At 38.4% G+C, this 27,067-nt stretch overlaps 1 protein-coding gene across 1 annotated transcript in view; it reads right to left on the reverse strand.

Annotated features, from left to right (window-relative positions):
• Window positions 1-1,742: 1,742 nt before the first annotated feature.
• The window catches only part of LOC139948267 (synaptotagmin-1-like), a 37,534-nt gene continuing 12,209 nt past the window's right edge, over window positions 1,743-27,067 (reverse strand). The window contains exons 2-9 of the mRNA XM_071946368.1: window positions 12,335-12,572; window positions 10,169-10,263; window positions 8,388-8,545; window positions 7,428-7,592; window positions 4,732-4,998; window positions 4,058-4,196; window positions 3,671-3,858; window positions 1,743-3,138 (exon numbers count right to left, since the gene is read on the reverse strand). Of these exons, the coding sequence (XP_071802469.1) occupies window positions 3,025-3,138; window positions 3,671-3,858; window positions 4,058-4,196; window positions 4,732-4,998; window positions 7,428-7,592; window positions 8,388-8,545; window positions 10,169-10,263; window positions 12,335-12,558 (1,350 nt within the window). The 5' untranslated portion in view covers window positions 12,559-12,572 and the 3' untranslated portion in view covers window positions 1,743-3,024. The remainder of the gene's footprint in view (window positions 3,139-3,670; window positions 3,859-4,057; window positions 4,197-4,731; window positions 4,999-7,427; window positions 7,593-8,387; window positions 8,546-10,168; window positions 10,264-12,334; window positions 12,573-27,067) is intronic.

Raw genomic sequence — 27,067 nt, forward strand, 5'->3', positions numbered from 1 at the left:
GATCTTAATTTTGTCAAAAATACATGAAATTATATACAGCCAATAAAGTGCTTCTTAATCTTATAGAAGTATAAATAGGTGGAATTTATTTTATAAAACAATTTTGTAATATACAGTTATAATATACAGTCATACAATAATATGTATTTTAAATCGCACTTAATGACTGTTGTCAATGGCAAAACACTAGCACTTAAGAAGAATATTAATACAATAAGTACTGTCATACCTAGTCCCCCATACCAAGTTATTTTGTGAAAACGCGACGTTTTTACCTTCTTTTTGGTAGACTGTCTGTCAAGTTGTTCTGCCCAACTTAAAGTATCGTCCCTACTGAAGTTGTGTCTTTAATTAGGACAGCTTTTATAGGTAGATTCAAGTCACACTCGAGTACCTATGGTCCAACTTAATTGGGACAGCAACCCAAGTTGGGCGGTACTCTAAATACAGCTCATTCGGCACCTGTTAAAAATTGACACGTCCTTCAATGACGTCATTTATTTAAAAAATACATGTATTTTTTTTAATGAGCCGATGTCCCTAAAGTGGTATTGGTTGTAATAGGACTTTGAATATCATGACACAATCACAACACATTTATTTACTTTGTTTAAAATGTCCTATAGTCACGAGAAAATAGTCATAATATTTAAACGTGTTAAAAATTGCAGTTACAAAAACATTTCAACGTCCTCTCATTTTAATGTCCTATTTTAAAGATAGTTAACATTTGTTTAAAGACACCGGACCCTTTGATAAATGTCTAAGACCAGTATTCTCACTGGGTGTGTTCCAACATTATACGCAAACAATAACAAATCTGTGAACATTTTGTGTCAGTTGGTCATCGTTGGTTGCAAGAGAACACTGAAGAACACCCGTGTAGTTCAAATTGGTGTGCTTTCAGATGAATATAAAATAATTCAGGCCAAAAGTCTAATAAAATTATTTGAGTGAGTAGTTACCTCTTTCTCAAAAAAATCCGTGACTTCAGAGAGAGCCGTTTCTCACAATGTTTCATAATATCAGCAGCTCTCATATCTCCTAGCAAGTATAGTTTGTATGTTGTAACATTACTTTGAGCATTGAGTAAATACCAAGTGTCCAGTGTCTTGAAATTTTCCCTTTTCAGTTTTCAATGCAGACAGTAAAGTTTGGTGACAATTCGTGCCTACCAACGGGCTCATGTAAACAAAATGTTACGTAAAAACATTAATGTAGTTTTGTTTTACTCAAACAACAACATTGAGTGTGAACTATATCACGCTGTGATGATAGTAGAATAGACAATTTGTAATGGTTATATTAATCTTTTTTTTTTTCTTTTTTTTTATTCTATCAGCTGTCATTGGGCTGTCTCTTTGGATACAACTCTAGCCAAACAACCTGTGCAGATGGGAATAATTTCCCCACTAAAGTACCTTTCACAAGACGATCATGCCGCTCCGTTCGTGATTCCACTACAATGTGAGTTAGAATTAATATTAAGTTCACAAATTAATTACGATGTTCATCACAATATTGAACATTGACAATGAGAGACTTTGGAACGCTAGGTGGCAGCAGACTTACCAGGTAACTTTCCATTGTTAACGTACTTCTGCGTATGCGCACAATTACTGAAAACTTATTATTTACCTGGTAAATCTACTGCCACCTAGCTTCCAGAAAGTCATCCATACTTCTCGAAGCTTCAATTGCTTGTCTTTTCCGTTACGACGAAACATTCGTCGTATCTGGTTAAGAGACTGAGCAGCCAATATAAAATTAAGTTTCCAGTTATACAAGCTGAACCTGCAGCAAGAACTACGTCGTCGGTCTACGTCACACACACACTGTCCACACAGTGCAAACTTTCAGAAGTTCATCATGGAAGTTATGTCCATACTCCCTTCAACGATATAGAGTTATGGTGAACAAGTCACGCAAACTGGTGAGAGAGCCCTTTCCACTGCTGCCTCTCGCCTATGGATTGGACTTCCATTATAAATCATTTCTGTCCTCCAGAAAGGGTTTCAAGACTCACCTCTTCTCCAATCTGCTTAGAGTGTTTGTCACCATCACTTCGGTCGTTTCTTTTCTTCTTATTAGCACCGTGCACCCTTTGGTAATTTGGCGCTAACTCCAGTTACTATAATAATAATGATGACTTGTCGTGATGGTCACCGGCCATCTGTCTCATTCCTTATCTCAAACTCGCAAATAGTTCAGTTCGTTTCGCACGGTGTGGTGTCTCAAGTCAAATACTTTATAGTTTCTAGATCTCCTAGTCTTCCGTCAAGACGTTACAGAGAGATCCACATCAGCCACCATTTTAAATTAACCCCACTGGAGTTTTATGTCTAAAAAACATTGGTAGAACAATTAGTGAACTTTGGGACTGTGCCATCATTGGTGCTTGCACCTCAATACAATTTATAAAAACATATACCAATAAATACCATTAATAAAACTGCTCCTTAAGAAATAAAAACATCAAAATACAACTGAAATAACATTAAGATATATACAGTTAAAAGTATGATTATGATGTTGTTGACAGGACAACAAAATTACAATGTTTGTCGTTCACAATCATGCCAACAAACACCCGCCGCCTGTAAAAGTCACACGGTCTCCATGTTGAGACGAACCTCCCGCCTAAAATGTGGCAAACTCTTTGCATAAAATCGTTTTTAGCAAAAGATATCTCAACTTGCTCAAAGGGCAATGTTGTGTCTGTATATAGGCCTTATCTTTAAGTAAAGTCTGTCCCAAGCCAATATAGCTCATCACACCGTTGTTTGTACCCGGTTTCCTTGGCATTGAGCGAAAATATTTCTGTTCTCCTTATACAGGATGCCTAGCTGGCAGATACTAGGACTAGCAGCGGTTTGAAAAACTCACTTCAATATTATTATAAAAAGGCTTACACTGGGTGATACTTTGGCAATCACGTGACAATACATGTTAACAACAACAACTGTTAAGTGTGTTCACAATGAAACGCGGAAACACTGTAGGACCATGGTAGGACCCAGTGCGTTATGTGATTAGTCTGTGCCACCGAGCCACCGGCTTGCTCGAACTGATCATATCATTCCAATGTGCTAACTCCTCTCCTTGTGAGTCAGGGCCCAAGACCACTCTGCCAAGAATCTGCAAAAGGAAAGAAGAAAAAATTAAAAACTTTGAGCAATTATTGCTAAATACTCAAAATAATTGTAAGCACAAAAACTTACTTGGTAACGAGCAATGGAGAGCTGTTGATGGTATATAAAACATTGTGAGAAACGGCTAGCCTTTGAAGTATGTAGTTTTTGAGAAAGATGTATAATTTCCCACTCAATAAAAGACCTCAGGTCTGAAGCATTTTTTTTTTGGCATCTGAAGGCACACAAATTTTTGCAACCAGGATATTTTTCTTTTATTGTTCTCTTGCATTTTGATGACTAATTGAGACCAAATATTCACTGATTTGTTATTTTATGCAATGCTATTATGTTGGGATACACCAAGTGAGAATACTGGTCTTTGACAATTACCAAAGGTGTCCAGTGCATTTTATAGAACTCCTTTTTTTTTCTTAATCCGACACGAAGCGATACCTACTGAGAGGGTAGCAAGTAAACAAAAACATGCAGCTAGATTTCACCCAGTAGACTTGACCCAGTCCACTCATCAGACTTACCTCATTCTGACCAATTCTGTTCTCATGGATAACCTGAAACTCTAGGCTGAGATGTCGAAGTGATTCCATCATCACTCCGAATACAAGCGCCTCGTTGAATACTGGATGGACTGTGTTGTGTTTGGTTGAAGTCTTCTTCTTTTTCAGCCGCTTGGTGGCGCAAAATATCGACACCTTGACGTAAGGATCTGTAGACGAGGATGAACATTGTCCAGAGTTATAAATTTAAAATACAATCTATTTTGATAAAGAGAATGATGGTTCACCTTGACAGATTATAATTTGAGGAATTCGTGGAAGGCAAGGAAAGACCACAACGCCAACCAGACCCCCTCTGTTGACGGTGGTTTCGGTCAGTAACTAAAGACGGGTGGAATGGAGACTAACCTGATGTTTTCTTGTCTTCCAGTAATTTAACAGCTCTTAAATTCCTTGTCTTTAAGATGACCACAGTAAGTCTCTCGGCACTGGGTAGATAGGATAAAGAGAACATGATGTCACCAAGCTCTGGTGCTTCTTCACTTTGCTGAAAAATAATATTTAATATGCAAGAATATTATGAATGATGCAGGAACTATATGAATATTCAAATGACCACAGTAAGTCTCTCGGCACGGGTAGATAGGATAAGGAGAACATGATGTCACCAAGCTCTGGTGCTTCTGCACTTTGCTAACAAAAATTGTAACATGAATATGCACGAATATTTTTTAATATTCAGTCAAGCACAAAGCGCCATCTTTCATTGTCAAATTAAATTATTTAGCATCAGTTCCAAAGGACATGTTAGAGCAATGGTTAGAGGGTGAGTTTTTTAAAATAACATTAAAAATACACCGGTACACAATAACATAAAACTAAATTACTATTTGAACATCCCAATTACTACCTTTAATTAATTCTGTTCCAAATAATGAGAACCATTATCAGTCAAAAGAAATTTCAGAAACAGTCTTTGTTGTTTTGGGGGCAGTGTACGAAATAATATATCCCTGGATATTATGTATTTTTACAGATTGAAATTAATTAGAAGCTTCCCATCATATCGTAATAATTCTCACTTGTCTATGAGCCACGTAAACTGCCTTGATCTCCTTCCAGACTTCTACCTTCTCAGTAAGGTCTACATTGGTAAGTGGCAAGACCGCGGTCCCAATGCACTCATCTCTCGAGAACTGATCGAAGTCGAAGAGTTGAATACGGGCCGTCTGTCGATGGATGTCGGGCTCGGGTATCTCGAAGACGAACTCTTCCTTGAACTCGGGACAGAGTGTCTTACGATGAACTTTACTCTGGAGCATCTTGGTGGCGTGGGGTACCACTGTGATCTGAAGTGTTAAAGATAACAAGTTTAACTGTCATTTCTTGTATCTTTGCAATGATAAGAATGCAAAAAAGAATTTGTGATTAAAGGGTTTTGGGTACTTTTTTGACGACACTAAACACAATGTCTACAGATTTACTTTAAACTTCCACGATTTGAAGATAATGATAGGTTAGAAAGTTTCCCTTAAAATATATCTTGCTGAGGTGCTGTAGTTTTTTGGGGGAAACGAGTAATACAATGTTCCAGAAGTGGAAAATTATTTTTGCTGGTTTATACAACGAATTATTTTACGCGACTCCGAAAACATTGCTTTGTGATTTTTTTGACGACTATGAATGAGTCTTAAACTTCTTTTAAAATATCACATGCGTCTTAACTCACAGTGGGTAGGAACTCATGTCATGGCCAAAAACTTGATCTACAGTAAAGTACAATGATTGAGCATTCGGTACCATGGAGAAAGGGTGAAATAAAATGTAGCTATGGGGAATTCTTAAGACTGGGGTGCTACACAAGGACAAAGGAAAGAACAAAGGATGTACCCACAAGTATGTGTTTTTGAGAATGTGGTCTTGAAATTGGGGAGATAAAAAGGGGCGGATCCTGAGTTTAAACAGGTGGTCAAATGTTCATATGGATAAAGTCTACATTCATCTGGATAAAAACTTCAAAGGTTACACAATAAGATGAACTTTTGGGCTTTAATTCAAGAGTGACTTTTGAATCAAAGCAGGTGAAATGTTAGTATAGGGCTTGACATTTAACAAAAACAAAATACTGTTATAACATTCAGTGGTTATTTTAGTACAATGAATAATGTTTAGATATTTTTTTTTTTAACTTGAATTGAAAAAGTCGTCCCGTGTGTCAGCAAGCAACGTCTGATAACGGTATCAGTTTCAAGTGTGTATTATACGAACATGGTTTACGGCATTTCGCCTGAATTAGATGCATTTTCAATTGGGGCTGCAAGTGATACCTCGTAAAACAACACTGTAAAGCTAGATGATCACATTGTGAGAATAAAGCAGCACCGACAACAGGTGGCGGCAGACTCCATTGACCTGATTAAGGTCAGGCTCGCCACTAAGGGATAACGGTAACCCAAGAACCTGACTGACATTTGCGAAGTTGCTGATATTTCATATTATGCGTCTGATATTTTTAGACTCAACATTCCATCCCCCTTGGTTGTAATTTGTAAAAACAAGTTTGTCTGGGAACAGTTGTTGTTTCTAATGTGTGAAACTTTTGCGGAGACAGAAAAAGCTTTTGGCTAATTGTTAGGAAAACACCTTGGACTTGAGTAATTCAAGCAAGAATATAATGAGTTGAATATAATTATTTATAAACTGAGAAAGGGATTAAAGCTTCGTCATTAAGTCAGTTTGTTGTTTCAAACTCAAGATGTGGTCCTTCTGAAACCCAAATGAGGTGTATTTGCTCTTAATTCATAGTTTAATCAATAATATAAACTTTGATAGGTCAGCATTAAACAAGCACAATCCATAACTTTGAAAATGGTATAGTCAACTTTCGCCATTACCTCAAGTTAATTCCAACATAAAATGTTTGTATAGATTTGATTGTTGTTATTTCAAATATAAATCGTGTTAATAAGGTCACTAAGTTAGATTTATACTTCCAGACCTTAGTCTAAACGTTGAAGATAAAGTTATTGAAGGATTACAATGATAATAACTCGGTGTCACTCGGAAGAATGGATAAACATGTTAACCAAATCGTCTTATTAGCCTAATTGTATAATCCGCTCAAAGAATATTTGTCATACCTTGAAATGAATTAAGACGCGAATTGTGCTTGGATTTAATTTTTAAGAAGTAGAACCTCCCTAGAAGTAGGTTTGCGTATGGATCAGCATCAGCATAAGCTCCCCCACTCCTCCTCCATGGTGTGACGCAGTATTTTGAGGATTATCTAATCTTGGTTTATAATTGGTGTTCGTGCAATAAGTATGTGCAGGACAACCTCTAGGGTTTTTTCTTCTTATTTTCTTCTTCAGAATCTTTTTTCTACCAACACGAGGAACTCTGGCCTACAACTTAACCAAGACATCGGATAAGAAAGCACACAATTTGTGCAACGAGGGTGTTTTTTCTTTCATGATTCTCTTGCAACTTCGATAACCATTGAGCTCAAATTTTCACAGATATGTTATTTTATGCATATGTTGGGACACACCAAGTGAGAAGACTGGTCTTTGAAACTGAAGGTGTCCAGGGGATGATTTCACAAAGAGTTAGGACTAGTCCTAACTTAGGACTAGTTCTAGGAGATATACATATTGTATGGGTAGTCCTAAGTTAGGACGAGTAACTCGTGATAACTCGAGATAAGACTAGTCCTAACTCTTTGTGAAATCGACCCCCATCAGTGTCTTTAACTATTGTTTGTCTAGTTTATTCTTACCTTACAATAAGGATCAGCAGTTCCACTGAATTCCCTTGGTTGAAGATCCCTGGCTTGTATGAGTCGAACTGTCAGTAGACCCATCTCAGGGTTGTACTTGAGAGAAAAATTGATAATCCCAAGACACGGACCAGTCACTCCAGAATCCATCGATAACTTCCTTATCTATATCGATCAAGACCAGAACACAAAACAAGCAAAGTTTGTCAGTTTTTATTGGTAATATATTTCTGGTCACCATTTCTTTTCCAATGAAATGATATTTCACAACATTATTACTGAGTCAATATAAAGAATCAAGTTATTGACTCATCGGGAGACCGCCAACATAGGGCTGGATAGCTCAGTTGCTAGAGCGCCGGTACATTAATCCGGAGGTCGTTGGTTCAAGTCCCAAACTACGGAGTCAGTTTCCCTTGTGGTTAACTACTTGATACCAGTATTATTTCAGGACACCATTCCGATCAAATTTCCTAACTAGTAAATTAACAATAGAGCACTTGTTTTGAGTTTTAGAGGTCGGTGGTTCGGAACCATTAATGATGTGTTACAGGTTCATTAGTGCTTTCATCTTTCCTGTTATCAAACGCGAATGAGGTCTATCCCAAACTCATCATATTATTTTTGAATAATTTGTGTAAGATTTCTTCAAACCCTGTTGTTGATTGCATTTATGGCTTTCCATAGTTTTCCAACATCGGATGGCAAAAAAATCGTGCTGTTGACGTTGCAATAGAAAGGTCTATTACAGTCAGGTCAAGTAGGGTCCATTCTGTTTCAGTTTCAGCTGAGACGTCTGGGTACCTTCAATGAGTACGCAGTCAGGTCAGCCGTCAGGTTTACTGCCAATGAGTACGCAGACTGACTCCATCCTAAATAATAACTAAGCAAGGACTGGGCAAGGTCTAAGTTTATCAATAGTTTTTATAGACAAGATGTGAGAAGATGACCCAAGCTTACACCATGGTTTTCTTTGTACATATGAGCAGATGGATCCAGCTGAGTAGGATCCAATCTTGCCATCATAGAGGGCGTCTTAGAGGTGGGGCTGAGAGCTCCGATTGCCGGCTGGGGTTTCTCTAACGTAAAGGAATCTCCTTGGAAACCCGGTGACGTTGCTAAGGAAATGATAAACAATGGGCAATTTCCGATTAGTAATATTTTGTTACCTTCACTGAAGACAGTGTTCGTTCGACAACAATGGGCACTTTTTGATTAGTGTTATTTCGTTACTAAAGACAGTATTATTTCAAGGCAGTGCTCTTCTTTTAGTGCTCTTTGCAACTTGGCAGAATGTATAGAGTGAACTGTTTAGAAAATGCCAAGTAGCATGTTAGCTAGTCAGGGCCCACTTTCACATAGAGCTGCTTAAGCAGACAATTTATTGCTTGACACAACTCTGCTAAGCAGAAATAGGTATGGTACCAGTCACAAATTGTACATGTGACGTGGTAGTTTGGCTGGTAACCTTATTCTGGTAAGCATAATTTTGTTGGGTCCACCTAGATGAAAGACAGGCAATGAAATCACGAAATCAACCTGATCCCAAAATGCTAGGTAACAACTGTAAATTATCTTTAGTCCAGCATCATTCCACAATCTCAATTTAGTGGGATGTTTTTTTATTTCATTTTTTCCAATTATGTTTCTTGTCCCAAATTGGCAGATAAAGTGTAATGTATCCCCTGGTGCTTGTGGGTGGGTATAGTCTGGCGCCGTGTTGTCGCTCCACAGCCACCCACTACTGCCATTCAGGTTTCGTTATCGAGTGATGCACAGTCAAGCATGACATAGGATGCAAGATCTATCCAAGTATATAAACGAAACCCAGAAGACGTGGGATGGGAAATGAAGTGTGAAGAAAACAAATCACAGGGAACGATCCTCCAGTTGTCAATTCCATTTATTGATTTTGGGTCTTGGAGATAATATATGGGGAACGACTGCCAGGTTTCCTTCTCGACTTGCAATTGATACTTTATTTTAAACAAAAAGAGATTGAGAAGATCAGATTGCGAATCCTTAAGGCACTGGACACCTTTTTGGGTAATTACTCAAAATAGTTGTTAGCATACAAACTTACTTGGTAACGAGCAATGGAGAGCTGTTGATATAAACACATTGTGGGATGGGAAACGGCTCCCTCTGAAGTAACTTAGCTTATGAGAATGAGGTAATTTCTTACTCAAATAATAAAAGACTTCAGATCGAAACCGTTTTATAAGGCATGTCAGAGCACACGAATTTGTGCAACAAGGGTGGTTTTTCTTTTGTTATTCTTTTGCAACTTCGATGACCAATTGAGTTCAAATAATCACAGGTTTGTTATTTCATGCATATGTTGAGATACACCAAGTGCGAATACAGGGCCCAATTTCATAGAGCTGCTTAAGCAAAACATTTTGCTTAAGCAAACAAATCCTCGCTTAGTAAGATCAGATTACCTGACAAGACTCCACTCAATTGTAAATGCTAAGTAAACAACAGCTAAATACCAGTGACAAGCAATGTACATGGCATGAGATTTTTTGCCAGTAACATGTGTAAAATAAGCGAGCTATTTTCGTGCTTAAGCAATTTTTTTGCTTAAGCAGCTCTATGAAATCGACCCCTGGTCTTTGACAATATTATCAAACGTGTCAAGTACCTTAATTTGGGGGACCGTTTGATTCTTTTAATCATAATTTTATTATTAATGCCGATATTATTGTAAATGTCAAAATAATGTGAAACGAACCTACCTTTAGGTATAGTGAAACTGTAGTTGCTGTTAAGAACGACTGGTGAGACTGGCGGAGGACCAGGTCCGACGGTAGAGTCTGATGGCTTTAAACGACTGTTGCATGAAAAACATAATAATAACAATGTAAGATTAGTTTTTGTCTAACCCTATATAGAAGATTTATAAATAATCAGGGGTGGATTTCACAAAGGTAGTCTTAACTTAGGACTAGTCCTAGGCGATGCTAAGAGATAGGACTGGTCCTAAGTTAGGACCAGTAACTCATCCTAACTGAGGACTGGTCCTATCTCTTAGCATTGCCTAGGACTAGTCCTAAGTTAGGACTACCTTTGTGAAATCCACCCCAGGACAAACAAAGTTATAGTTTTGTGTATCAAGAAGAAAAGGGGGGTAATCAAGGGTATCTTGAGTTCAATTCAACCTTGTTCCTGGTGGTATAGAGGGCTGCTGTTGCTTTTGTGTGGGGTTGCTCTTTGTATTTGCTTATCTCTTGTTCTGTGTTTTGCTTTTTCTACAGGGCCCCCAGGGAAAACATTGTTTTTACACTGATATGGGGCTACCCTGTAATTATACTTAATAATAATAATAAAAATGAAATCATAATAACCTTTAGAACAATATGTTAGGAAAACACATCCACGGTGTTGAGAAGGACCAGAAATTCCGATCTTGAAAGGGCAGTTTTCATAGTATATCAAAATCTGATGTTTACAATATTTTGCACAACATAGTAAGTGGACTGACGTTTCGACCCTAGCAGAGTCTTTCTCGAAGGCTACACAACGCAACAAGTGAAACAGATGCAGTCAGCGGGGAGGGAAGGGGTACGTGGGAGGGTGTGTTTAGTTTCACACGGCCTAAGCTATTTTGTCCGCGATTGCAGTTTATATTCGCCTTCATTGATCCATCACGACTCATGCCTCAATGCACATGCTGATTTTTATGCAAATTAACCAATTAAGGGCCATGCGTGGTGACAGTTTAATGAACAACGCGGGGGTTCCATCCCTCTGATTGGCTGATTTATAATTAGACACTCTTTGCAATCAAGAGTCTCGGCTCAGTTGCAAATTAAACTCGCTTCGGGCTTGCCGTGTTTAATCAGGAAATTGTCCACTAAAGGTTGAACAATGTTGGCGATATACTCTTACATGTACGAGTTACTTTAGCTGTGGCAATTCACTCTAATCAAAGACGAACACAAGTCCACCATTTTGGTCCTTCGCCCCTCGGGTACTTTCAGAAGGGTCGACGCCTTGTGATGAACTTCTTCTTCTTCTTTTTAAGACGTCTAAAACGTAGGTGTTGTGAATGTTTATATTCAGCCAAGTATAAGTCGCCGAAGTGGTTGGTGACCACCCACGGTTTTGATGAGTGGCTATGTGTTTTATAGGAGGGCTGGCAAATTGGCCGGAATATAAAACAGATGAGAGCAACGGCCCATACCTGAATCAAATTGACGAAAATAGTTTGTTTTTACGAAAGGCTTGCCTCGACAACCTGTATGACGTGTTTGTTCTTGTGGTCATTTTTGTTGTATCTTCTTTTTTCTTCTTCTTTTTATTTTTTAACAATACTATTTTAACCTGTGTCATTTCCTTTCCATTTTTTTATTTAACTTTTTATAAAATACTGTTTCGCATTGAAAAACAAGATTCAGTGATGGGAGGTATTTTCATTCAAGACCCGATCTTGGTCAACAAATCCAAAGAATACGTGTTTGTGGTCACCGTGTTCCTGTGGTTAGACCGCAGGACTTGCAATCACAAAGTTGTGGGTTCGAATCACCAAGCTAACAGCTGAGTTCACAGTAAATGGTCGTTTTTTATTTTACTGAATCACAATATGTGTACACCGTATTTGCCCGGGGTGTCAGGGGTCTTGGGTTCACATCCCAATAGACCTTATGCACATGACGTCATTTCAGTAGGGCGCCCTCAGCTAGAGGTCAAAAGGAGGTTGTTCATTGGTACAAATCTGTGCGTTTCGATTGTTTCGTCACCGTTTTTCCACTAAGATGGCCGCTGGATGACGTCAATGCATAAGGTCTATAAGGACCATTTGATTTGTCTCTCATCCTTTGTCTGATTGTTCCTTAAAACTGTATCTCTTCTTTCAAATCATCTATTGATTTAGGACGATTTGGGACCATGATTCGACCTACCAATTCTTCGCTACGATTCTCCTCGGCGGTGCCTTCTTTAAGGCCGAAGAAACTGGCTCTTGGACGTCACTCTGTACTCTGTTCAGAAAGTCATTGTAACTGCACTCCTTAGAAGGGTCTGGTTTGGGGCCGAATTGACGGCAGACGAGGTACGTCGCTAAGGTGATTATGATTGACAGGATGACGCCCACTGCGACAGCCACGCCTACTACGTATACATGCATCTTGCTGGAGAATCCTGTAATGTGAAGAGAGAGAGAGAGGGTGAGCGAGATTAGGTAAGATATTAATTTTCATACAAAATTTATATGTGAATAATAATTATAGGTAATCATCATCATCATTATAGCCGTCCTCCCGTGGTAGGTCACGGAGATGGATTCCCAACCACTATGGGTCTATTTAGGTCTCTGTTGCTTGGTCGGGTGTCCTGCTGCTGCCACAGATGGTATGTCAGCCTCTTCACGGAAGTGCTTGATGTCTTTACTCTGCAGTATATCCTTCTAGATAGACATTAGCCTTGATTCAAGGCTGTTGGCGTAGTGTGCCCCGGCCCGGTGCGCGGCATCCGGCAACAAAAACTGCACGCAGTGTATGCACGAAAACAGTATACATTGTTTGTGCAGTACATTGTACAGCGAGAACAGTATAGCGTAGTCATGAGTACGGTCGTGTCTTCAACCTCGTGCGTGTGGCTCAATCTATAGTACTCTTGTACTGTACGTGTACCGTACAGATGGTACATGTACATGTACAGTACGTATGTGTACATACATACGCTGTACACGTATTATATGCACTGTGTTATGTATTGGGGGGGTGGGGGGGGTAAGCGCTAGCGGAAGTCCGTGATGAGGACTGGGATTTTGCAAATCGCGGCTGGCTGGAGCGCCTTGATCAAGGCTAGATAGACATAAGAAGTATCGGTCGCTTCCCAATGACCAAAAATGCTCGAGTATTGTTTTCCTATTAATTGAAGAGTTGGATGATATGTGGTGAAGCAATTCTTCTACTCTTGAATTGCACAGGCTGTCCCTTCTGGTGACCCCAATGTCTTTATCTAATTATAAATACCGACTGCTAAAACATAGCATTCGAACTGCCTCTAGCTACCGGGAAATCTCGGTGGTCTAGTTGACATGACCCTGCTCTAGAACACCAAATGTCGTGGGTTCGAATCCCACGCGAGTGATATGCCTGTGAATTTGTTTTCACAGAACCCAGGAAAGTAGTGAGTAAACAGTGCTAACACACATCGGTGTTTATGGGTAAAACCCAAAAGGTGTTACGAACCTGACACTAATTATTTAATTTTCGCGTGTGCCATGTTTCGGCAATTACCAATTTTAACAGAGTTAGATTTACGTCGGCGTAAATCTGTTTACTCGAAACGAATTTATAATTTTTACAGAAGTGAATTTGTAAGTATAAATGAAGTTAGTGATTATATATAAAACAATAGGGACCGTACAGTGTGTAATCATTGTACTGTTTTTATACAACACACGATCACAGAGTGTGGCAGGAAATAATGTTCAGTCAAGGTCAGAAAGGAAATTGCACTGTTGGCAAGAAAATTGTTTTTTTTGTTATATATCACTTTAATTCCATTCAAACCAACTCCATGCGTTAAATCAAAAAGACCTTTTGATATTTAACGTCGCACAGCCTGCAGGAAAGTCGTACGCTTTGGGAAACTTAAAATTAAATTATTTTTGTTATGAAGAGGCAAGAGAAAAAATAGAAATTCCCTTTGAGACCGCGGCAAAGGCATTAAATCTGATGAATTAATTCGCATAAGACATCGCAAGAGGAATGAAAATTATTTGCTGGGCAGAATATGAATAAATCATTAGTCTTGACTAGGGTGTTTATACACATTTCTGAAGATTGTATGTCGAAAGGTTCGAAATCATTTTAAATGATAGGGTCACTTTGTTTGGCATAGAACAAGTTTATTTAAAGGCAGTGGACACTATTGGTAATTACTCAAAATAATTATCATCATAAAAACTTGGTAACGAGTAATGGGGAGGGGTTGATAGTATAAAACATCAGTTTGACCTTTTTCGAGAGTCCATTTTCGAAATGATTATTCCAAGCCGATCGGACGTCTATGGGAGTTTTCTAATGGATGCTGAACGTGTCCGACTTCCTTAATAAGCAACTGCATCGCCATGCTGTACTAGCTCATGCTAAATTCATTTTCACTGTGTGACATGAAGGCCGCTGAGTTTTGCCGCAATTTCCCTCAACTCTGTTACCTTCAATTTGATATACAAAACATTTAACTACCGAAAAAACGACCAGCGCACGCTTTGTGGAACATACATGCATACTTCAAAATGGCAGACGGGTGAAAATCGTCATCTATTGCACAAAAGACATCTCGCAGATTATTTTGTTCTGGGATACGTACATACTTGCCTTAGGTAATTGTATCACAAAAATTGTCAAATTCAGATGTTTTGTTTTGATCACGTACCCCCAAAAAACCCTGCATAAAACAAACCAATTGATTGATAAAACAGGTTTTAAAATAGTAAACAAAGTACTTGTCAAAGCTTTGATATTTTGTCATGTAACCCCTTTGTCTTTTGATGTCAACCAACAAGGAGCAAATTTTAATCCAGAAATTAATTCTGGCTTGATTCACCTTTAGCTTAAATATGATCGAGAATTATCTCTAATTAATACCCATTTCCTATAAACCCTAAGTACTTCCTATACATCTTGGGGAGGAGTTTGCCCAACCATGGAGGAAGCTATTTATATCCCCCTTGCCCGACCAGGACAAACACACTTGAAGCAAATAACGTCACGACGTCTAGGGAGCAGATCCCAAAACTACGGAAGCTCCGAAACGCCACAAAGGGCCTCATTAAGTGACCAGTACGATCGCAAGGACAAGCACTAATTTCCCAAAGTGAGGACTTTAACGACACGAGTGACGTCTGTAGAGAGACTCGCTGGTGATCTAAATCGAGTCTTAACCGGATTTAGACTCAAATGTCATTTTAGAGGAACTGTGTAATACGCCTAACTAAACACTCAACCATCAGAACACTCTCATCGGCTCACAACCGGACTTTCACCTACGTTGCTCCCCGAATGTGGAACAACCTCCCAGTATTCATTAGAAATTGTAGCTCTTTGCCAATTTTCAAGAAATCTCTTAAGACTTATCTGTATCAAATGTAACATTTTGTAGTATAGTTCCATTGGTTTGCACGCTATCGCTTTGGTATTGTCGAAAGGGCGCTTTATAAATGCTCTGTTGTGTGTATGTATACGATAGTTGCGATAGTGGAAGTGAACGTTATTACGAATCGATAGGAGTGTGTCAAGATATTCTTTAGGGTGTGGTGATATTCATAATTAGTACACATTCTCAAAACATGCATTCGTTTGCTCCTCGTTCTGTCCATGCATTTAAAAGTCTGCACATAATATAGTATCAACATCTTCTGTGGAGCATCCCAGTCTTTAAAACTCCCTTAAAGCAATTAAACATTTTCGGAACAGAAGGAATTACAGAAGGTAAAGGTAAAAGACTGTCTTGAAACATTATTCCATGAAATGCTTTACTTTTTGAGAAAACATTGAAACAATTATCATTTCTCGACAACGAGAATTACGAAACGCGAAACGTGCGGAAACTAGGGTGGGTTTTCCCGTTATTTTCTCCCGACTCCGATGACCGATTGAGCCTAAGTTTTCACAGGTTTGTTATTTTATGTAGATGTTGTGACACACGAAGTGATGGGCATTTGGACAATACTGTTTACCGAAAGTGTCCAATGGCTTTAAGGAAAGCTTTTGTTCTCCTTTTTGTGTTTTGTCCTTGGTCGCCATTATGAGATACTGAAGAAAATGAGACCACTAGATAAGTAGGATTTGAAACTTTGCAATGTGGGAGTATATAGGAGAGATGACTGAAGTACACACTGTTTTGAGTAATTGCCAACAATATCCAGTGGCTTTAAGAATTGAACATAATGAGTTGGTTCATATCTCATTACTAGTCATAGCTTAGAGAAATGTAAACAAAATTAGCAAACTCATTGCCAGACCTTGTGTGTCACGTACCCACCAGACTCGATCGTGACTGCACATGGTCAACAATGGCTGCTTCACTTCCCAGCAATGTACACACAATATACCTCATAACGTGACTTGCTTGCATGACACTCTTTAAAAAAACCTTCCCTCTTACTTTAAGTTTTTTTTTCTGGACAAGTTACCATGACAACCAAGGTGTAAATTATGCCTGGTCCGAGAGTTCGTGGCATTATACATTTATGGTGGTATTTAACGTTATTGAATGGTTGTCTTGTATAGGCGTATAGTAGGGTCATATTTCAAGGGGGCACAAGAGGGTGAACCGTTTTGTTTTAAACAGGGGGGCATTTCTGGCCAGGTTTCCAGTTTGCCTTTTTCTAACAGTCTATTGTCATCGCTTTAATAAAAACGTACGTTTACAGGTTTCTTGCGTTAGATTTGGCGTATTACAAATACATATTATTATCAGTAGGTCCACAGTCATCAAGTTATTACTTTCAGGTTTCTAGTTTTGTCGCATTGCCGTCAAAATGATTGCAATATTTTGCTTGTTAACTAAATGTTTTCTGTGCCTGCCAATCATGTCAATTGTTTCCCATGAACACGTCACTCCAGAGCCCATTCACGGCATTGATCCAGATGAAATCCCAAAGCTAGCTACAGACTACAGGATTTATCAACTGCCTATCCTCAGGGACTCACACACTTTAGAGTTGATAAAGCCCTTTGCGATTTGTTTTCCCCCAGCACAGGCGAAACATTGTTAAATCCTTCATTTTCATCGTTTGTAATGTTGTAGTCCTTTTGGTGGAGTGTTGGCTCTTAAAAGCGCCAGTTTGGTCTCGACGTTGCTAACAGTGTACTCTGTTCTTGATCAAAGATCAACCAGTTTCACAGTCAACAGCTGATGAGGAACAGAGGGGCTTCTGAACACGAGACTAAACAATCGACTATCGCTAGTCTATTAGCTTGTAAAGCCACGGCTCGTACGTCTTAACAGGGCTTTTCGCGAAGCCACGCGCGGGCTATACAAGAACGGTTCGTGGAAAGCATGGCCTCAGGTCGACTTGGTCCCAACAGATGATACAGTGACGTTACACTGGCATGAATCTTTGATCTGAATGGAGGTACAATGCAGTTAAAGGCACTGGACATATTATTATTCAAAGTAAATGTTAGCATGGAAACTTACTTGGTAGCGAGCAATGGAGAGCTACTGATTGATAGTATAAAACATTGTGAGAAACAGCTTTCTATGAAGTCTAAACGTAGTTTTTGAGAAAGAGGTAGTTTCTCACTCAAATAATATTTGACTTCAGCTGAAGCCTGTTATATGCATCTGAAAGCACACACATCAATGCAAAAAGGGTGTTTTTCTTTGATTATTTTCTTGCAACTTCGATGACAAATTCAGTCCAAGTTTTCATATCACAGATTTGAATGAGGTAATTTCTTACTCAAATAATAAAAGACTTCAGGTCGAAACCGTTTTATTAGGCATCTCAGAGCACACAAATTTGTGCAACAAGGGTGGTTTTTCGTTCATGTTTCTTTTGCAACTTCGATGACCAATAATTGAGTTCAAATTTTTACAGGTTTGTTACTTTATGCATAGGGTGGGATACACCAAGTGAAAATACTGATCTTTGATAATTACCACAGGTAGTACCTTTAAAGGGAATCTAATGGACCAGAAGCAGTACTCTCAAGAGCTGAATAATGAAGGTCCGATAGAACATCATCTATTAAACTAAAACGAGTCCCTCCGGACATGGACACATCCGACTTATGTAAGCTGAGAGATGAATAGAGAGCGATTGGACTGTTGCCTGTCTATTCTTAGGCTTCGAGGAATAGTGTCTGATACTTGGCAAGAAAAAGATACCGCGCAGGAAACCCTTAGCTTTTTGTCAATGATCAATTCAGGTTTGATTTCCTGTCACTTTCTTTACCCAGTCCTCTTCAACAAATGATTGCATCTCAGAAAATTAGGTTTAAAGTTTGTTTTTTTTGTAAATAAGGGACTTATTGGCACTAACTCGGATACTGTTGGATCAGCAAGCCATCTCTTCCACCGGTTTATTCAGAAAATGATTGAATCTTAGAAAGTTTTACTACATATGGGTTGTTTTGTGTCAAAAGCGAACCGAGTCTACCGAGTCTTTGGTGTTGAAGATATTTCTATGAGCCATTCATGCTCAATAAGCCATTGCTTCCACCCACAGTATACTCAGAATCTTAGAAAATTTGGCTTTAATAGGTTGTTTTGTGTGTCAATAACGAACCTATTGGCATCAAACCGGATATCCATAAAAGAGTTTTGTGTTAAAGATCCTATGTAGCTTTTCGAACTCAACCACTATACAAACCATCGCTTCCCCCTTTTACCTAAACTCGGTGAGAAAATGATTACATCAGCTTAGAATGTTGTTTTTTGTGTCAATAATGAACCATTGACATCAAACCGGATAATGATAGATAAGAGTCTTTGGTGTTGAAAATTCTATGAAGCCATTCATACTCATCAAACCATTGCTTCCTCCTTATTTATTCAACTTGATAAGATAAGATAACTCGGTGAGAAAATGATTACATCTCAGAAAATTGAGCTTTAGGATGTTGTTTTGTGTGTCAATAACGAACCATTGGCATACCAGTAACTGATACAGTGTTTTGTGTTGAAGATCGTTCTATGTTGCCATTCTCAACAAACCATTGCTTCCACCTTATAGAAAATTATACTTGACAGTTTGAAAACCGTAACGACAAAAGGGGAGATTTTTCCTTGAACTTTGTTTCTTCGTCTCCTCTCTCTGGAATCGATCTACTTCCCACGCTGGTGTCTTCTTACATTCCGTCTTGAGAAAGGGACAATTTGATCGAGAGAGGGGATATGTGTGAACGAACTTGCACCGATCGGATCCCGCTAGTCTGTATCTCCTTCGGGGAAGTGAAGTGCCCCAAGGGCAAGTGAAGTACCCTGAGGGCGGTCGTGAAAATACTACCCGTTGGAACTCATTAAGCGCTTACACTGTATTAGATGTACCTAAGGGTATGGCACAGGAAGTACAGTAGGAGTGGAAATTTTACATGTACAATACATGGAGGTTGTTTTAAAGGCACTGTACACGTTTGGTAAAATTGCTCAAAATATATATTAGCATAAAACCTTTACTTGGTAACGAGCAACGGAGAGCTGTTGATAGTATAAAACATTTTGAGAAACGACTACCTCTGAAGTAACGTAGTTTTTGAGAAAGAGGTAGTTTCTCACTAAAATAATAAAAGACTTCTGGCCAGAAGCCTTTTAAAGCACACTATTTTGCACAACAAGGGTGTTTCTTTCATCATTTTCTTGCAACTTCAATGACCAATTGAGTAACATGCTTGTTATTTTATGCATAACTATGTTGGGATACACCAAATGATAATACTGGTCATTGACAGTTACCAAACGTGTTCCGTGCCGTAAGAGTGCATCTTAAAAGCCACAACTGTTGCACAAAATTGTGTGCTTTCTATTACAAGATAAAGGCTTCATAGATTCAAATGTTGGGGTGAAAGTTAAGAGGGTCGTTTCTGACAATTTTTATACTATCATCAGCTCTTCAGTGCTCTTACCGAGTTATAATTTTTGAGTAGTTAAACCGAAGGCATAGCCTACATTAACAATAAGAAAGACCGCATAACGAGACACCATTAACGAACAACACTGGACAAAACAGTGCACTGCTGTATTAAAAGAATACCGGAAGGTTTTCTGATACATTCGAAATGTTACTTGACATTTTCATGACTGGTAAACTTAGTCAAGCTGTTCAGAGATGTATTTTGGTGAGCTGACGTTTATTTAGACCTTTATCATGCTGTCACCATCGTGGTCATGCTCGCTGTAACCAATAGGATGCTAGTATTCATTTGACAAAAAGGAACCAGACTATTTACCTTTCCAGTCTTGGTTTGTTTACGTTGATTTGAACATGTGGAAATCAAGATGGTCACACCATAAAAAAGGTATAAGTAGGAGGTGTACCTTTCCCGAAACTAATAATTTACTAACCTTTAATAAATATTATTGAAGAATCACTTTCCACCTGTCGGTAATTTCTGAAAATAGAATTTACGAGCTGAACAAATATTTCATGTTCGCGGATCAAGATCTGTGCTCGACTCGTATGTTTTCTTAACGTCGCATCGGGGTTGACATTTTCTTCAGCTGTCATCGAGGAGAGGAAGTGCCACCTTTGAAATCATATCCAGTCAGTTTGATTCAAGGTTCAATGTTTAAGTTTTGATTTTTATCTTCTAAAACGATGCAGTAGGTTCTGCTGGTGCCTTTTTATGCAACTAGGCCAATATTGTTAGCCATACTTTGAGAATAACAATAATATAATAATAATAAACGTTTTTATCACGCGCTTTTTCCAAAGGACACAAGGCGGCAATTATTTTTACTCAAGGTGAGTGGGGCAAAGATTTTTGAAATTATTATCTTTAGCACACCATGTAGTGGTTTACAAGGTGCTATACGGCGCATACAGCAGCCACAACCAGGAACACCTGGTTCTTTTACATGCGTTACACAACACATAGGACCAACGGCTTTACGTCCCACCCGAAGGACGAAGCAATGGTTAAGTGTCTTGCTTAAGGACACAATTGTCACGGGCTGGGGATTCGAACCCACACTCTGCTGATCAGAAACACCAGAGTTTTAAGTTGCGCCTGATGGTGTCGTAAATGCAACATATAAAACTCATAAAACTTCAAGACATGTTAAAGGTTTGTCTCACATTGACGGTCTAAAACGAGCCTAGACTTTCAGATATATTTCACAGTTATTTAGTCTGCTTGTGGTGATATATTATAAGGTCAATAAGTAATTTTTTTATTCAATAATGCCAAACAAAATATACTCGGGAAAACTTGGTCAATAAACCCCATTTACCAGGAGCTCAAAAAATGTAATCACAATTTTATGAAATCATGCAAATTACGTTATAAAAATACCTTGCTCCTCAGCACAAACGATTTGAAAACATGTTGAGAGCGGGTGGCATGATTGAAACACATTGCTGTATACATTGTCCATACTGCATCTTTACTATATTATCTCCTTCTACCCAAACACTTCCACTAATTACGCAAACAGACTTAATGAGGAAAGCATAATACAAGTATAATTGATATCTAGGGATTTCAGCCCTCGCCAGGGTGGTTGTTGAAAATCCATGGCCTTGTTCGTAATGGGGTTTATAGATGTAAAGATGTTAAGTCACCGTGGCGTACGTAATAGGCCAACTAAGAGTTGCGTAATGTATGGAACGCCAACAGGATCAAGTATTCCGATCAACACGTTTCCTTATACGTGTGCATAAACTATGAATGTTCTAAGAGTGTCGTCATCACACAGAGCTGCGTAAGCTCGTGGTGTGATGGTGTGGTATGGTGTGGTATGCTGTGGTTTGGTGTGGTCTGGCGTGGTGTATCCTCCACTATTTGCTGTTTTAACGAACATTTTGTTATAGGCCTTTATCAACATCGGGCCAGAGAACGTACTTTCACCACAAAATCCAACGGCTGTTTTATGTATCTCGCATCCTACAATTTATCGCTGTTTCTGTGGGTCATTCATCGAAGATGAGGGGAACCTTATGTTCTGATCAGTGACTATAAAATATTCTACACGTACCCATAATGATGACGTCACTAGAGAGGGTTAACGGAGGTAGTAGCCGAATGAATTATTTCAATCTATAAATTTATTATGAAGTACACAATTCCATTGTCAAGACCCATTCATTATGGACTACGCTGTAATGCAAGATCACTGGACCGTAATATGCATGGTTAAAGGTGCCGAGTGACCGAGTGATCTGAATTAATAGGTAGAACGCCCTCTTGGGATCAGCCCTGCATGATTAAACGTCTTTCTGAGATAGGGAGAATGTAGCCTGGGTTGCGTCAGTATTCTGACGGTCACGTTGTATGGATGTATCTTTTATTTCGCATTCATTTCGCAGTTAAAATCTACGTACACGTTTACATTATAAAACAACATTATAAGGATGTACATGTACTGTAATACATGTACGTTGTACCCAATGATATCGCTCTTACAAGCTTTCATGCTTTGAGACAGGGACAGCGACCATCCAATAGATAATGCAGTCCTTAAATGGCTACGTCATTCGCGATTTTTCATGAAGTCATTTATATCGCAAGTCGTGACTAGCGAGTGCAAGTCTTATGTTAACTGTCAAAATCAGTCAAGGATGGGTGACCATATTGACGGGCATTGACGCTATAATGGAGCTTGGGTGAGGATAATGTGATGTCATACAGTCACACATCACACATCACCCATGCACATTAGGTAAAACTAACACTTCGGCATGCCAATAAGGCTTTAAAGGCAAATTATACAATTGTTTCATCTTTTATTTTTTATTTTTAAATGTAGATAACACAATTTGACTATCAATTCCTAAAGTGTTTGCGTTTTTTTTTTAGGATATCGCCGAAATTCAGAATTGGTTAAAATTATGTCCAGCAGGAAAATTATCCGCCATTGGAATGGACACTCTGATAACTGTTTCTGTCACGAATGCTTCTCAGATTCAAATTTGTGGGATAACAAATTGATATTTTTTTTTCCATAACCACATTTCTCCGAAGTGACATGATTTTCAAAACTTTAAGAAAACTCATGTACTTTTTAACTAAATAAGTTTTTATTTGGGCATTCATTTTAAGACTGATAACAAAAAATATAGCTTCCCTTTGAAGTTTAAATCCGCTTAACTGCTTGATTGGAAACCAGTCAACCCTTATTGTCAGTATCAGATGACACAATCACGTGGTCAGCTGATGTATTATACACCTGATGGTCACGTGGTTCAGCTGTATAAAATATCACCATAGTAACATAGTATCACAGAATCTCGAGCAATAATCCCAACTCATTGTGAGCTTTTTGCATTGAACTTCCCGTATTTTTTTTTCTTCAAATAGTCTACGTCCGGCATGACCTTTCTCCAACCGATTCACTAGTTTCTCAGAATTGTTAAAATCCGATCACCGTTTGAGTTTTTTTCCAAACCACTCCATGGTGGATTTTGGATTATTGCTTGAAGTCGAGATGCTATAACACTATGTTACTATGGTGATACTATACACAGCTGAATCACGTGACCATGGTGGTATATGATACATTAGCTGACCGCGCGATTGTGTCATCTGACACTGACAGCAATGGTTTTGGAGACTGTTTAATTTTAACTGACCTGACCATTTCCTGCGCGATTTTTTTCTTCTTTCTGATAAATTGTTCACATGGACACCTTAATGTTTACTCATTCTGAACAAAAGGAACCCCCCCCTCCCTAATCCGAAAACTGTGTGGCCATGTAATCTTTAATCTGCTAATAATTTTTCTTAAGGTATACAATCCGTCACGAAAGAGTCAATGTGCCAAGAAAACGTGCCTTTGTTAATTTATTCATTAACGAGTAATTCATTCATCAGACCAATGTGACGTGATGGTCTCTTCGGCCGGACGGCTGTTTGAATAATTCATCTAAAATGGCATGTTTAATTTGAATGGGTCTTAACAGTTATTAATGGATGTACGTCAGAACTTGAGAAAAATCAGATGATATCATTATTAAAAAAATATTTCATGCAATCGGCTCAAGTTGCTAAAAACCCTAGAAGTTATTCGCAAATTAAAAAAAAACTGTAGATTAACAAACAGTTATTTGAATGTAAAATACAATATTTTGATAAAATCGTCCTTTAAAATACAAGTCCCAATTCGTCGAACTGCCTTACCCGCTGATTTAATGCTTACTGTGCAAGTACCCATTTCATAGCGCTGCTATTGTAAGCACACACAATGACTAGCCCTAAATATGACTATTCCTCTGTGCTCTACACAGATAGATCATCAACCCCATCAGCTTATAATTAACTTGATACACTGGAGATCTAAGTTTAATTTCACGAAATAATCAACATAGAATCGGTTTAAAGTTTTATGGCCTGATTTTCGCCGAAAATTTGTTATGATTTTTTTTCTTCTTACTCCATTCCAACTCACTTTAATTAAACTGATGCTGGACGAAATAATAGTCTGGTGCCATGTTTGCGCAATGAATGTAAGCATTCATTACTGTTTATGGAAACCGGGAACATGTCAAGGTACTGATAGTCACGCACAGTGCATGAAAAATGAATAAAACTATGACTTGCTGAGTTTCCGAGAACTCACGTCACACCAACGCACTATTACAATAACATGATTAGTGGTGACCGAAAATTAACTTTGATCTTTGAGAAACTTTACACTGGTACAAAATGATCAAATAAATAGCATTGTCTCAATTATTGCGTGCGACAACAAAAGAAACCATAAGAAATTACCTCTGTGTGTATTTACGTTTTCTTTTTCATTTGGTCTCGATTTTTTATCTTATCAAAATAAAACTCGACTCAATTTGACGTTCGCGAATCCTTTCAGACGTGTCGCCAATTATGTTTTCTTGAAAATGTATCATAAAAAAAGCAGCAAAAAAAAAAGAATAAATCATCATATATCATAAGGTATGTAATAATAAGATACCTCATCCGTCATTGATTTATATTATTATTGCACCTCCGATGTGCAAGAAAATGAAGATGGGTGTTGCTTTTTAGATATAAAGTGGTGTTTGAAGCTTTGCATGGTGTGACAAAAAAGACGAGTCCTGTTTGAAACGTCGAGATTAAACCGGTTCTTTTCAGAGCCAACACTCCCTCAAAAGAGATTCAAATATGGTTAGACCCGCAAGTTTAAGACTATTGATATTTAGCATCCGCCAATTCAAAAATCAATTTATCCTTTTCTCACTGACATTTACACTCCGTTGTTGAGTTGGCATCTTTAGCAAACTGCAGCTTTTCATCAAATTCACTTCAGTCCAAACTGCCCCAAAGAAATCGTTCAAATTGCGCCCACACATTTCTTGCACTGATAAAAATGCCTGACGGTGCAATGCAAGAATTCTTTAGTCCAAATCCGGAAAGACGATAATAATGGAACTCGGGTCTTATTATAGAGTTGCATGCAACAAATTACCCTATAACCATGGTTAATTAAAGAATCAAAAAGGTGAGATGAGTTACTCTTCGATTTCAGTATTCATACATTCCCAATTTTGTAAGCCCCCGACCTCTGCCACCGTTTGTGCTGGTCATTGATATCCATCCAATATCAGTAAAAGGTCGAGAGGCACTGTTCAAGCACGAGCTTACGGGCGTAAGCATATTGAATTACATCCATGAGAAAATGGTAAAGTTTCAATTGTTGATGTGGGTGCATATAACTACAGCAGTACATTACAGACTCATGAATTGGATAAAACCAAATATGTATCTCTAATCACGTACGTACACGATAATTCCAACTTTGTTTTCGTGTATGTACACGAGAGGGATGGACGTCATATTCCCCGTATCCATTGCACTATAATGAATACAGATTTCCGTTTAAAAAAAGGGGGACCAGATTGTTTGCCCTTCCAGACTCAGTTTGAACTACAAATTGTATGGGTTGACTGTTATCGTGCGGCATCCATCTTGGTCATGTTTCCAGTAGCCAATAACAGTAAAGAATACCAATATTCATTGCACACACAAAGGAACCAGACTGGTTGTTTTCCTTCAAGCCTCGATTTGGCTACAATGGTTTGGAATGAAGAGTCCAAACTCGATTTGGACTGCATTGGTATGAAAGGTTATTTATCATGCGACTACCGTCTTGATCTTATTCCCTGAATCCTATCATTGTAATGGATACCATCATTCATTGCACACAAAAGGGAACCAGACTATAATTTCATCTAGCCTCGATTTGGCTAAAATGGTTTTGAATGGAGAAATAAAAACAAGATGGCCGCCAAAGGTTTATGAAATATTAACACCATGACCAAGGCCATGATGATGAATACCATATGTGTCATCAACAGGTGGAAAACGCTCATAAATCTTGCTACAAATCATACATGCATCAATGGTTACCATGGCAATATATGGTGAGAAGACAGACGTCCTCACCAAATTGTGATTTATTCCCTCATATTATGAACGGTTCAGCCGATTATTAAAGAGACTATACAACCACTGGAAATAGAAAATAACTCATTTGTCTTCAAAAGTGTTCAAAAGAATTTGTCGGCCTGCGAAATATAGCCTTTGAAATGCTCATTTCTTGGATAGGAAAGTATGATTGCATTAGTGTAAGCCAGAGGGGTTTCTGTGTGTCTTTTGGACACCCTGGCTTAAGTTTTGACATCATGTTTTATCTGTCATTTACATGTCAATGCATTGTAAGTGAACAATTTTGACACAGGGGACCAATTTCATAAAGCTGCTTAAGCGAAAAATTTGCTTAAGCACGAAAATAGCTTGCTTATTTTACATATGTTACTGGACAAAATCTCATGACATATACATTGCTTGTGACTGGTAGTTAGCTGCGGTTTACTTAGCATAACAAATGAGTGGAGTCTTGGCCGGTAATCTGCTTTTACTAAGCATGATTTTTGTTTTGCTTAAGCATAATTTTGTGCTTAAGCAGCTCTATGCAATTGGGCCCATGTTTTCAAATTTCCAGCCAACGGTAACGCGGCA

Source organism: Asterias amurensis, chromosome 15 (genome assembly GCF_032118995.1).
Source record: "Asterias amurensis chromosome 15, ASM3211899v1".
Taxonomy (NCBI): Eukaryota; Metazoa; Echinodermata; class Asteroidea; order Forcipulatida; family Asteriidae; genus Asterias; species Asterias amurensis.